The 14,216-nt window shown below is 49.0% G+C and overlaps 1 protein-coding gene across 2 annotated transcripts in view; it reads left to right on the plus strand.

Annotated features, from left to right (window-relative positions):
- Positions 1-14,216, plus strand: part of USP34 (ubiquitin specific peptidase 34) — a 2,681,755-nt gene that overhangs the window by 1,414,518 nt on the left and 1,253,021 nt on the right. For both annotated transcript variants that reach the window (XM_078649291.1, XM_078649292.1), the window contains exon 48: positions 9,601-9,773. In XM_078649291.1, the coding sequence (XP_078505417.1) occupies positions 9,601-9,773 (173 nt within the window). The remainder of the gene's footprint in view (positions 1-9,600; positions 9,774-14,216) is intronic.

Raw genomic sequence — 14,216 nt, forward strand, 5'->3', positions numbered from 1 at the left:
GTAGGACGTGCCAGGGCAGAACCAGGCCTCAGATAAAGGCACGACCACTGTGCACCGCGATGGACTGGGGGGGTGCAGTACTCGAGTGGCCGCGTGTGAAATCAGCTCCCCCCCCCCAGTCGTCGGTCTCATCAAAGAGCAGGGCCTTCCTGTTCCAAGTTTTGCTGCGTAGTGAAGGAAGCTGTGGCCCGAACTGTATGGAGTGCAGTGTAGGAGGGCAGGTGGACGTTGCGGGCCTCCACGCGCGTGTGCCAGGCGGGGCCGCCTATGGGGAGCGGCAGAGCGCCACGGCGTCCCGGCCACCGCCGCCCCCAGCCCCAGTCTCCGCCGGGCGGACAGCCCAGCTCCCCACCCTAGCCCCTCAGCAGGCCCGAAAATCGAGGCCCCGGCTCCAGCGCGAGGCCAGGCCCAAACGCCACAACCGCGCCCCGGAGACCGGCACACGCCCCCCCCCCCCCCCCCCCCCCCCCCCCGAGCCCGCGAGGGACCGGCGGCAAGCGTGTGCGTCCTAAGCCCGCGTGCGGTGGGACGGAGGCTTGGCCGCCGAGCGCCGCGCCGCCCTTACCCGTCTCTCCGGCGCAGTTAGGGAAAATGGCGGCAAGGCCCGATCGGCCTGTATTCCCCTCCGCCTGTAGCACCGCCGCGGGCCCCTCCGGAGCCGCCCAGCTGGTCACGGCAATGTCCACATTCGGAGCGGCAGCAGTGTGGGGTCGGGAGACAACGGGTCACATGGATGAGATCGCCTTAGGCCGCCCGCATGGAGGAGCTTCACTCAGAAGCGGCCATCACGCTCGCCTCCCTTGGCAACAGCAAGTTGATGGAGTGTTCAGGGGTTCTGTTCCAGCGGTTCCGGCGACAGATACTGGCCTCAAACTCTGTGTGAAGACAGAGCCACCAGTGTTGCTAAGCCTTTCAGAGTCCGGGGGAAGCCCAGGATCAGCGGGCCGGTCTGCTGCGTTGCAATGCCTGCAGATGCAGGAGAGTGACTCCTTCACTCCAAGAGAGATTCCTTTGGTGTCTAAGATGTACACAGGCCTTGTGAAGAACCTGCATGGAGCACGGGCACAGACTTTGCAGCAGACTTGCAGGACGACAAGACCAGGAGCAGCAGGAGTCTTCCCAGTTGCTGTCTCGTTTCCCAACGCGAAGTCCAGTGAGGTCCAGAGTGCCAAGACGATTGAAGTTGAAGTGGTATGTGATCTGAATTTTGTCCCACAACAAATCTAGGGACCAACCCCCAGGTAAGCCCTTAAGTATCCTAAGGAAAGGGTTCGAACTATTGGGGGGTCCCTCACAGAGGAGGGGCTGGACAGTGAGGAGGATACTCTCATGTCCTTTGTCAAGGTTCACGCCAGAGTGGGAGCCAACAGCTCCCTGAACTGGTTTGGACTGGAGTATTCAAGGAGGGCAACAAATGTGCCCTTCAAGTAGTCTGATTGTAGCTGGCCAGTGCTCCCACCCTGTCCCAATACACTAAGTCCTGTTTGGGAGGTGGTCACACCTCCCTGTGACAGGTTACCTATTGTCCTGCTTGGCTCAGCAGCAAGATTGCAGAATCGTGTCTCTGTTCGCAGCAGACATTGTTTGCGGTCTGGGTCTAGAAGACTGGTAACGTGAGCACTGAGCACCTCCTGTAAGAGCTTTACAGTGTGTGGAATCATACCTCACACAACGTTTATGGTGTGGGGCTATGATCCCAACTTGTTTGATACCAAGCACGACAGGGTTCAGTTTAGAGATGGGTATTGCGTAATGATATATGGCTCCTCTATGTATCTTAATGGCTGATGCACTTACAACCCGGGAGAATGGACTCTGATGGTTGTAAGGGAGTCCTGCTCATGCAGGGGCACCCTCACACTTATAACTGAGCACCCTGCCTTCAGGATTGAAAGGCCTGCCTTCAGGATTGAAAGGCCTGCCTTAGGGGTGACTTGTAGGTTTTAAGTGGAGTGACCTTAGATATAAGAAAACCTAGATCTGTGTAAGTGGTGATAGCACCAGCTTACACAGGCTGCAATGGCAGGCCTGTAGTCACAATTTGAGTGGCCTCTAATGGGTGGCATAATACATGCTTCAGCCCATGGGGGACCTCTGGTGTACCTATGCCCTGGGTACCTTAGTACCATATACTCGAGACTTATCAGAGTACACCAGTATTGTGCCATAAATCCAACACCGGTACAAAAGGGGGTAGTGATGGACGGAGCATCCGAACCAATCAAACACTCACACCGAGTCAAAAGATCTGGGTTTGACCCATCACCGTTCTTTAGCCCACTCTGCCACCCCAGTTCAGACATGGCTATATGCAAATCAGTCTGACCCTGTGCCTCATGGGAACAGTCCAGCCCGAACTGCTAAGCCATGCCTTCCCTGGACCGGAAACAAGCTTCCGAGGACCGGTTTCTGGCATTACAGCCGTCTTCAGCCCGGCTTGCTTGAATCCAGTGGCAAAGTGAACAAGGGACTCACGTCTGAGCATACCCTGCCACACTTATGGCGGCCAAAAGCGGTACAAAAGGGGGTAGTGATGGACGGAGCATTTGAACCAATCAAACACTCACACCCAGTCAAAAGATCTGGGTTTGACCCATCACCATTCTTTAGCCCACTCTGCCACCCCAGTTCAGACATGGCTTATATGCAAATCATTCTGACCCTGTGCCTCATGGGAACAGCCCAGCCCGAACTGCCAAGCCATGTCTTCCCTGGACCGGAAACAAGCATCCTGGGACCGGTTTCGGATTCATAATCCTCATCAGCCAGGCTATCTTGAATCCAGTGGCCAAGTGAGCAAGGGACTCACGTCTGAGCATACCCTGCCACACTTAGGGCGAACAAAGCGATACAAAAGGGGATGATGGACGGAACGTTTGAGCAAATCAAACACTCACCCCCAGTCAACTGATCTGGGTTTAATCCATCACCATTCTTTAGCTCACTCAGCCACCCCAGTTCAGACATGGCCATATGCAAATCAGTCTGACCCTGTGCCTCATGGGAACAGTCCAGCCCGAACTGCCAAGCCATGTCTTCCCTGGACCGGAAACAAGCATCCTGGGACCGGTTTCTGATTCATAATCCTCATCAGCCATGCTATCTTGAATCCAGTGGCCAAGTGAGCAAGGGACTCACGTCTGAGCATACCCTGCCACAGCCAACGGGCCAGCAACCGGACAACGCGTCGAGCAGAACACAAGAAGAACTCGTGGAGTGTGGAGGGCTGATCTTCGGTGCAGGTGGAGCTCGGATTCGGGGCTTCTCAATCCCCAGTGCACAGCTGCGAGGATACCTCAGGAGCTGCACAGTTAGCAAGTTGTGGACTTTTCAAGATGGCCGGTCGCACGTGTCTCGTCCCCCCCACGGATCTCAGCTATGCTGCAGACGTGAAGAGAGGGTCAGAGAGGTTTGGAAGTCTGGGTCTTGTCAGGCTCTGTACTCGGGTCCCGGCGGGAGCGTCGACAAAGCAAGCCGTTGATTTGCTGGATGGTGCCTGGTTGCCCAGGGTGGTCCCTCCTTGGCCACAAGGGAGATTCTTCAGTCTTCAGCTTCAGCAGAATGTCGAAGGTCCAGAGTTTCGCTTCAAGTTTCAGTTCAGGATCAAATCTAAAAATCTGGGACTCAGCTCCTAACTTTATACTACTAAAAGGGCTGGATTACTTTCTAGGTCCCTCCTGTGGGTGGGACCAGGAAGGGGGGTGATGACACCCCCTCTCCTTTGTCCAGTTTCGCGCCAGAGCTGGGGCTGGAGTGCCCCAGCAACCGGTTTGGACTGGGGTATGCATGGAGCACCTAGTGTACCCCAGGCGTTGTCTCAATCTATTCAGCCCAACCTGTCCCAATACACAAAGTCCTGTCTGGGGTGGTGCTCGCACCTCTCCAGGCAGGAAACCTATTTTCCAAACCTCCGTGACTGGAAGGGCTCCCAGCAGCAGGAGGTCAGACTTGTGTCTGTGGCAGCAGCGTCCATTTTGTGACGCTGGGGCTCTGGTTAATTTTAACCGGGATAGTCAGCAACAACATGTCTTCTCCCTCTAGAAGGGTGGAATGCTACCCCCGTCACTAGAATTGGCGAGGGAGTAGTATTCCAAAGCGTATGACACCTTACATGACATGTTTTGATAAAGCCAAACCAGAGTTAGCATTTAACCGCGAGGATTGTAATGCACTTAAGAGTATATGGTATGGCAATATCATAGAACAGCTATAAGGACATGGTTCCGAAAGCTGCAGACAGGCTCAGTTCATGCTAGAGCACCATCTCACATATAACCAAGCACTCTGCCTCCAGGATTGTTAAGGCCTGCCATAGGAGTGACTTATACGTTACTATGTGTCTATATATAGGTAGGTATAGGAATACTATACCTAAGCAAGAGGTGATTACAGGACCTTGCCCCAGCTGAGTGATCAGCCAGTTGTGTCTATTTGAGTGGCCAGCCAGGGGTGGCATAATACATGCTGCAGCCCCTGGTAGGCCGTAGGTGCACCTATGCCCTGGGTACCTATGGTACACTTATACAGGGACTCACAAGGGTAACCCAATATCCAATTTGGTATGTACCTACAGTACATGGAGTCCATTTTACAGATAGAGCAGATAGCCTGGGGTCCTGAATAGCAGGATCCCAGGCCAACTAAGTCCAAAACCAGCCAAACACTAGGCAAAACGTTGGGGGTAACCATAGTCCGGTATCCACCTTCCTACACCCTGGACTAGACTGAATGAAAATAATGTTAGATGTCCTGAAGCGTTTCCATGCAGGGAACTATGCCCAGGTCAGGTGCGGGAAGAACGGGGAATTATCAGCCCGCTTCCCAGTAACTAGAGGCGTACGCCAGGGCTGTGCCCTGGCACCTACACTTTTTAGTCTCTATATAAATGGCTTGGTGGGTGAACTAGACAACGTCAGGGATAGTGATGCCCCTTGGTTGGCGTCAGGTCGGGTGCCTGCTCTGATGTTCGCAGACGACACTTTATTGTTGTCTCGAACATCAACAGGCATCCAGCGGGTCTTGGATGGTTTTGTATCATTTTGCGCCTCGCGGAGACTCGAGATTAATCTAGAGAAGACGAAATTGATGATCTTCGGTCCCCCGAAACGCACCCGCCCTAGCCCTGTACTAAACTGCACCCCGCTTGAAAGGGTGAGAACCTTTGTATACCTGGGTGTCACCCTGACTGAAGATTTCTGCTGGGGCCCACAGGTAGCCAAGTCTGCCCTGAGGCTTTCGCAGATCGTAGGGGGTATTAGCAAGTTCCAGAGTACAACCCAATTCAAGCCAGTCTCCCCAGCGCTTGAAATCTACGGTGCTCAAGCCAGACCAGCTGTAATGTATGGTGCAGAGCTCTGGGGTCATACGCGTATATCAAGTCTCCTCAGGGTTGAGCAGGCCTTTATGAGGAACTTGATTGGCCTCCCCCAGAGTACTCCGCTCATACCCTTGAGATTAGATCTGGGTTTAGAGCCCATTTCAGAACTGTTAGCGGCTCAACCTCTCCTGTATTGGAGAAGGCTCTGGACAGTACCCGAGCTTGATGATAATAGAGCTGAGTTCTCTGCAGTTTGGGGGCGGCTGAAGAGCAAAAATATACCCTGGTTATCCCATATTAAAGCTGTTGTATACCAAATAGGTTTGCCCCAATTATGGGAGACCCCAGAGGAGAGTTGTCCAGCGGTCCGGGGAACTGAGCTGCTGGCCTCCCGGAGACAGTATAATCTAGGTTTGTTGCATTGTTCGTCAACTATGAGCAGGTTGTCTACAGAATTTCTGCAGGTTAAACTTGTGCCCAGGAGGGAGGAATTCATGGATTTAATACAACCTCCCACTGCAAGAAAACTATATACACAATTAAGACACGGCTGTCTGCCGATTGGGGCATTGATTTGCAAATGGGCGGGACGAGAAGAGGGAATCTGCCCAGTTTGCAACAACAGTAAAGAAGATATGGTTCATGTCTTGTTCTTCTGCCCTGCCTACAGTGCAATACGGAGATCTTGGCTGGCTCCGTTGTGTAGAAATCTGGGCTTAAAACAATGTGCTCAGGCTTGTAGAATTTTAAGATTTGATACTTCACCCCCTATTGTGTTCTCGGTCTCCCGCTTTTTATATGGTATGTGGCGTAGAAGGTCTACTCTGATTAATCGTGTTAAATTGTGATTAATTGAATTGACTGTCATCCTTCATTTGATAACTTATTCTTTAATAATTTTTTTTTTAACCAAGGTTTTTAACTATTTATGTATTCTATGTATTTTATCTTGTATGTACATATTTTATTTGTGCTTTTATGGCCTTTGGCCGAAATAAAGTTATCAAATTGAAATTGAAAATAATGTGTGTAGGAAGGTGGATATCTGACTATGGTTACCCCCAACTTTTTGCCTGGTGTTTTGCTGGTTTTTGACTTAGTTGGCCTGGGATCCTGCTATTCAGGACCCCAGGCTTCCTGCTCTCTCTGTTAAAATGGACTCCATGTACCCTAGGTACATATCTAATCGGATACTGAGTCACCTTATCAGTCCCTGTACAGTATACCTTTGGTATCCAGGGCATAGGTGTACCCAGGGCCTACCAGGGGCTGAAGCATGTATTATGCCACCCCTGGCTGGCCATCCAAAACTGACACAACTGGCTGCAAGACAGCTGGGGCAAGGTGGTGTAATCATCCTTTGCTGTAGATATAGTATACCTATATCTAACCCTAAAATGGACACATATATTCCTATCAGTCACTCCTACGGCAGGCCTTATCAATCCTGAAGGCAGAGTGCTTGGAATTATGTGAGATGGTGCTCTGGCATGAGCTGAGCCCGTTTGCAGCTTGCGGAACCAAGTCCTTATAGCTGTTTCATGATAACGCTATACCATATACTCTTAAGTGCATTATCAACCTCGTGGTTAAATGCTAACTCTGGTATAACATTATCAAAACATGTCGAGTAAGGTGTCCTACGAATTGGAATACTACCCCCTCGCCAATTCTGGCGACGGGGGTAGCATTCCACCCTTCTAGAGGGGCACGACATGTATGTAACTGTGAACCCCGGTTAAAGTTAACTCGAGCCTCAGCATCACAAAATGGATGCTGCCACCACAGACACAAGTCTGACCTCCTGCTGCTGGGAGTCCTTCCAGCAAGGGAGGCTTGGACAAAGGGTTTCCTGCCTTGGGAGGTGCTAGCACCACCCCAGACAGGATTTTGTGTATTGGGTAGGACAGGCCTGAAAGGAATGAGACATGCCTGGGGCACACAATGTGCCCTGTGCATACACCGGTTTAAACCAGTTGCTGGGGCACTCCAGCCCCAGCCCTGATTGGAAACCGGACAAAGGATAGGGGGTGTAACCACCCCCCTTCCTGGTCCCACCCAGCGGAGGGACCTAGTCAGTAGTGCAGCCCCCTTTAGCAGGATAAAGGTAGAAGCTGGTCCCATTCCAAATTAGATTAATCCTGAACTACTCTACAAGAAGAAACTCTGGACTTCGACTTCTGCTCCACAGAAGACTGAAGAAATCTCCCTTGTGGGCAAGGAGTGTCCACCCTGCATCTGCAGGCACCATCAAGCGTCCAGCGGATTCACTTTGTCGTCTTCCCTCGAGGATCCAGACTTCAGAGCCCGACGAGACCCGGATTCCCAGACCTCTCCGACCTCAACTCACATCTGCAGCAAAGCTGAGACCCGTGGGTGCGACGAGACACGTGGGAGCGGCCATCTTGAATGAACCTGCACTTCGCTTCCAGCACGACTCCCGAGGTAAACTCGACCAAGTGCTTTGGGGACTTAGAAGCCCCAGCCCCGAGCAGCCCCTGCACCGAAGATCAGCCCTCCAGCATCCACGAGGTCTGCGTGGGGCCCTTCTGCTTGTTTGCTGCTCGACGCGTTGTCTGGTCACTTGCCGGCTGGCTAGTGGCCTCCTAGACGACGAACCTTTGAATCTTTGCTGCTGGTCTGGTTGCTCCAGACTGGCCCTTGCTCCCTTCCAAAAGAGGGGCACCCCGGACTCTCCTAGTCCGCACCAGACGTCTTTTCCACTCACCGCGTTGGTTGCCTTTGCCAAGGCCTGTTGACTCCAATCCCGGATCCGACACCGCCAACAGGGAGAGCCTGCGTGGGACAGCTCGTGCCTCCATCTTGGTCATCGAAGACACCTCCTGGTCCACGTGGCTGCAGAGTCAAGCGTCCACTCTTCACCTGATCGCGACGACAGCACCTGGTTCCTTCCTGGTTCCACACCGGTCACTGGCTAGTGACTTTGAACACTGTCCCTTCTGCTTTCAGGTCCTCTTCTTCACCGATCCACCCTTGGATCGCACGGACATCTTCCTCCTGGTCGCCTGCAGCATCTTTTCTTTCAGGCTCCATTGACTTCAACGCGAGAACCCGACACACTTTGGCACCTATGCACCCGCAGCCCGTTGGTGAGGTACGAAGAGCATTTCAGTGCTCAAGGGTAGTCTAACTGTCCTAGTGTCCAATTCCACAGTCGTTGTTGTCCTACCTAGTCAGGATTGTCCGTACTTACCTTTTACTTGAACTGTACTGTCCATAGACGTTGTTACGCATCTCGCGTGTGAGTTCACACTCTGCACACGCATTCCGTGGGCCTCTTATTACTTACCTGAAGTTAGTGTAGCGTGGTCCCATCGATCCTACAGCCTCTGGACAGCTCCATTCCTTTTATCGACTCTCACATTCCACTTACTTAGTATATGGTTTGTCGTGCCCCTAGGGAGCCATTGTAATTTTGTGCAACTTGTCGTATTTTTCGTAAGAGATTGTCATGTGCTTAGCCCTCTGACCTCATAAAGAGTTCAGAGGTGTTGTTATAAAAAAATATAGTGTTTATTTTCATAACAACCTGTATGGTGTCCTTTCATCTGATATTCAAGGGGTTATATTGTGGTAAAACAGCTGGCTTCACATGCCAAAAGAGTTTAGCCTAAGACTGCTTTGTCCATGCTACCATTAGGATAGCTGGTCTATAAGGTTGACTTACAACCAATCACCATAAGGGTTGTTTGGACTGATACAAGGTGATCACTAGAAGTAGTGAGCATCATATATCAGGCCAACTTCTCACAATGTGTAAAAACGATGAGATGTCTGTGATAATTTCTGCTATTAATGATAGCAGTAGTTATCTTAATTTCCTCCTACGTCTCAGATTTATAATCCTCGTGTACTGTTTTTCCAACTGTCAACAATTTGTTAGCATTGCCATTTCAGTAAGCTGCTCCAGATCTATAACTATGTTTGTTATCTTCAGTGCTGTCACTCTTTGATACTAGAGAATTTAAAATCTGATAGAGACTTCTAGCTGCAGATTCCTTACCTTTGAATTTTCCAGGCGTCAGGTAAGGAATGTGCAGCTAGACCGAGTCTGTACCAGATAATGCGTTACCGAAGGAAAGTAACTTGTTCATTAATGCATTCAATGGCCATAGCCCCAATTTATAGTATAGTGATGGGTTACTCCTTTACAAATGTGACCAATATCCTATTTCTTTACTTTTATTGTTCTTGTGTTTTAATGATGTAAATAGTTCCTCAAATATAGATATTTATTTTCAAATCACACTATTTGTACTTAGGGCGTGTTTCAAGAAATTACCACGAATCTTAAGCTTTAATACAATGCGATACACATTTAATATGGTAACAATGATGAAGGAGAAAGTCAACACACACTTCTCTTTTCCTCTACGACTGGATATGACACCATACACTGAAGATTTTCTAATGGGAAAGAAGGAAAGCAGAGAAGGTAAGATTTTGATAGCTATATTAAGCCCTTGGTCACTCTTTATGATGTGATTATTTTTAAGATTAACTGCTAAAAAATAAAGTTTTCTTAATGTGAGTGATCCTAAATAAGAATTAAAAAAAAGCTTCACATAGAGAACCCACAGTCTCTGTAATTTGGGGGTGGCTCGGGGATACCGTTTATAACTTTTGCTAGTTGAACAATACTATATAAATATTACTAAATGATATCCATGTAATTTGTGCAAAATTACAATTCAGAATGCATTGAACACATATTTGATCAATTTCTTCCATAACATAATTCACATCCAGTGTTCTGTTATATTAGAAAGGAGCCAGCATATGTTCAGTGTATCTGATGGTAAATTCTAGCTGCAGATTCCTTACCTTTGAATTTCGCAGGCGTCAGGCTGGATCCGGAAACTTTTCCTTGAGCAATACCTCTTACACCTGTTGTTGGGTAGCTCCAATCCGTTCTGCATGACGTTTTCGCCGTTGGTAGCATCGGTTATGACATTGCGGTCACCTATATAGGCACCAACCAGGAACGTGGACGTGTGTTTTTTTCTTTCCGCACCAGTTAAGTGCCCCTCTGTCGCTTTTTGACGAGCCTTTTTTTTTACTTTTTGTCGACTTGGAAATAATTTCCATCTTCATGTGCGAGGATGTCTTTGAGAAAGACAGGGTTTAAGCCGTGCGGTGCCTGACACTTCATGATGTCGGTTACCTCCACCTCGTCTGTCTCTGGTTCTTGACCGCAACCACAATCTGAAATCGCGCTCAGACTGTCGGGCTATGGCTCCGAAGGCCTTGCAGGAGCAGGATACGAAGCTCCTTGCGGCCTGGCAGTCGACGCAGTCCAGTGAGACTCCGTGGATGTCCCGGTCCCAATCGAAGACGAGGTGGTCATGGGACTGCTCCCGGAACCCCAAGTCCTCTTCGTCCCACTCGAGGTCTTACGAAAACTCGGGGAAGAGGCACAGGAAATCTAAGCGGACTTTATCTTCCCCTCAACTGTTGTCCATCTACGAGGTATTGAGCATCATCGCTCTAGGCATGGTTCCGCGGAGCCAAGGCAGACTTCTTACCTCCAACCCTTTCCAGAAGCGGAGTGACCCCGCTCAAATGAAAGAATTTTACGAAGCCATGGCCCACGTCTTTGAGCGGGACGACCCCTCTGGTGAGCCCTCTGGCCTGAGGGGTTGAAAGAGGCCCTATCTGATTTCACACCATCGGCTCCTGTCACAGTGCCGGTGGGGCTCAGGGATCCGATCTCGGATCCGGGTCGACGGCGGCCATGTCATTGCGACAGCACGATGTTCGACCCAAAGTTAGTGCCACTGGTGTCCACCGGCTGTGCCAGCCCATCCTTATCCCCAATGAGACCGATTCGGAACGGCGTCGCTCGATGTCGATTCCGACACAGATTTAACGCAGAGATTCTGTGTTGTCACTTGAACAATTTGAAGATGTTTTAGGCTCTGGAGAGGAATGGGAGGGGTCTGTGGACCCTTTGGAACACCAGGATGACTCTGTAAAGCAGATGTACTGGCATGGGGAACTTGAGAAGCCAGTGTACTGGATACTTCCCTAGATACTGGAATGCTCTCTCCACCAACTGTGACTATTGAGGAAGGGGCATCTTATGCCATGGTGGTTGAAAAGGTGGCAGTGGTCCTCAGACTAGAGCTGCCCTCCGTGCTGGTCAGGACTAATCTTCTGACGGAAGGAGTTCAGCCTGGGGCTTCCAACTCTGAACCCCTTTTGCCCTTTAATGAGGCACTAACTGTTGTCCTTCTAGGCACGTGGTCCAAGCTTAGCACAGGGACTCCTGTAAATAGGACTATTGCACGCCGCCATTGCCCAGCCCAGGTCTGTTGCAGCAGCACGGGCGTGTCCTCCACCTGAACCTGTCAACTTTGCTCCTCCATGCGTGGAAATTGAGCAGCAACAGTTGATGGCTTTTGACTTTCCTCCTGAAGTATACAACTTTATCTTGGCGGCCAGGCGGCCTCCACTAACACGTTATAAGCCTGCCGGTGGCAAATATTTGTAATATACTGTACAGAAAGGTCTATTGCCCCTCTTTATGCATCTCTTTCTACCGTTCTTCTATTCATTCTAGCCCTTACAAGGCAGGGCTCTGCGTTGGGTACTCTCAAGGGTTGTGTTTCTGCTCTATTAGCTTTTTTGTGGCTTCCAGACCAACTGGCTTTCTTTAGGACTCCAATTCTAAATACGTATCTAAATGGGCTGGTTCACTTGTTTCTGCCCACGACCTTCGTTATGAGGCTGTGGGGTTTTAGGTTTAAACCTATAATAACTGATAAAACCCCACTGAAAGAAAAATAGCCCTCACCGGTGAAAACATATAAACACTGAAAAAACACCTGCACAGCCACAAACTAAATGCCATTCAAAGAAAGGAAAAAGAAAGTGAAAGAGTCATTTTGTTCTTACTGAAGGGGTCAATAAAATGTAACTTTGTTATACAAGCTAGTAGGAAGAAAGACTGGCTAACATTATTCTGCTTGAGTTTTGTTCTTTAGGGATGCCACTACAATATTGTTTCTTCTTCCTTTTACTTTTTTCAGTATTATGGCCTTTGGTCTAAAGATGCAGGGTTTAGTTTCACGTTTTAGGTTTAGTTTAATTATTTTATAAACTGTAGAGAATCAGGACATATCAAACTCACATTTGATATTTTGGCTGCATTTGATTCTTTTACTGATAGGTAAAATGGCTAGTTTCATAAAAATCTTTCCATATGTGTCATCACATTTACCCACAGAGAATGGGTAAAAATCCTTAATACATCAGACCATAGTTTCAAGTGGGTCAGTATTGATAGTAGGTGAATTGCCAACACCTCAGGCTTTAAACATTAAATACAAGGTATAGTGACAAGTATATATATCACCAAGCATCTGGGATAGTGGTGAAAACGTGACACCAGACTTTTGGAAAACATTGGACGCAGTGTCACTTGTTATGCTCTGCAAAAAAGGTTCTTTCCAAGTTCAACAAATATTGGAGTGATATTGTTTGTATTTGTAGTGATTCAGCTACGTATATAAAAAATTTGTGTGATGACCTGTCAAAATTGATACCCGAGCTGAAGTGATTCCCTGTAGGAGATCATTGCCACTTGTTAGATGGTATGCTGAAAGCATCTTTGCAACCTTCAGAGTTATTGCTTTATGTGGCATCAAAGAAAGAGTCATCCAAATTGTGTCCCTTAGCTGACGGTTCTCAGCCCAAGGGGCTATGAATGCTGAGAGGGCCTTTTCACAGACGTTTACATGGGAAGGAAAACACGAGCGTACATGACCAAAGACTCACTGAAGAAGTATTGTATGGTGTACTACAATAAGATTAATGTGCAAAAATCTCTTTGGACCTCATATACATTATATGTACATTGTCTATATACCATGTTCTTTCAGTGCAGAAAGCAAGCAATGATAAAAGCAAAACGTTCCATAAACACCGGAAAAACACTTTTTCTTTTGTTTTTAGTGGCGTGAAAATGTGTAACCACTGATAACAACTGTTTTTTAAGATATTGAAAACACTGAAAAAACCCCACCAGAATTTACCAAATATAGAAACGGAAAACAGGACAGCTAGTTATGCCACAATGGGACATCAATTTGGTCCTCACTTTTTTGTGTGTGCTCCTTTCAAGCCTCTACACAGTTGTCCCCTCTGGCTGCTAACGATCAAGACAGCCTTTTTTTTAATCCGCAACCAAAAACTTAACAACAGACTCCGATCGCCTCAAGCGCCAAGTCACTAATCTTCAAGGTAAACCGAACATACTGGAGCTCCAACTTGATGAATATGAGGGCCGTATGCGGCGCAACAACATCCTTATAATGGGTGTACCTGAAGGAGCGGAAGGGCAGGCTGCAGACTTATTTGTAGAAAAACTGGTGTTGCAACACCTCCAACCTAAGGACCTATCCAACTATTTCTCTATTGAGAGGGCCCACAGGGTGCCAGGCGGAAGACCAAAGTATCAGCACCGCTCCGACCCCTCCTGGCGGGGGTGTTTAACTATTGAGACTGCGATGTAATATTGCACACAGCGAGTGCCGCCCTACCAGTTACTGTAGATCACAGCCAAGTCACCTTTTTCCAGTACTTAACGATAGGGGTCCAGAGACCGCACCGTAGTTTCCTGGAGGTGAAGCGTGTCTTGTGCGACCAAGAAATCAAATACGCCATGCTCTTCCCTGTAAAACTGCGTGTAGTTTCTGAAGGGAATATATGGTTGTTTTCAAGCCCCAAAGACGCATGGGACTGGCTTGAGGGTTGGTACACAGTCGGGAAGCGACACAACAAAGATAGTCGTGGGACCGGCTCCCAAGATAGACCGGACCATCACCAGGGGTCCCCGAGGGGCGGTGGCACCGCCACGGCAGCCTTGCAAGAACAG

This window comes from Lissotriton helveticus, chromosome 6, assembly GCF_964261635.1.
Source record: "Lissotriton helveticus chromosome 6, aLisHel1.1, whole genome shotgun sequence".
Lineage (NCBI taxonomy): Eukaryota > Metazoa > Chordata > Amphibia > Caudata > Salamandridae > Lissotriton > Lissotriton helveticus.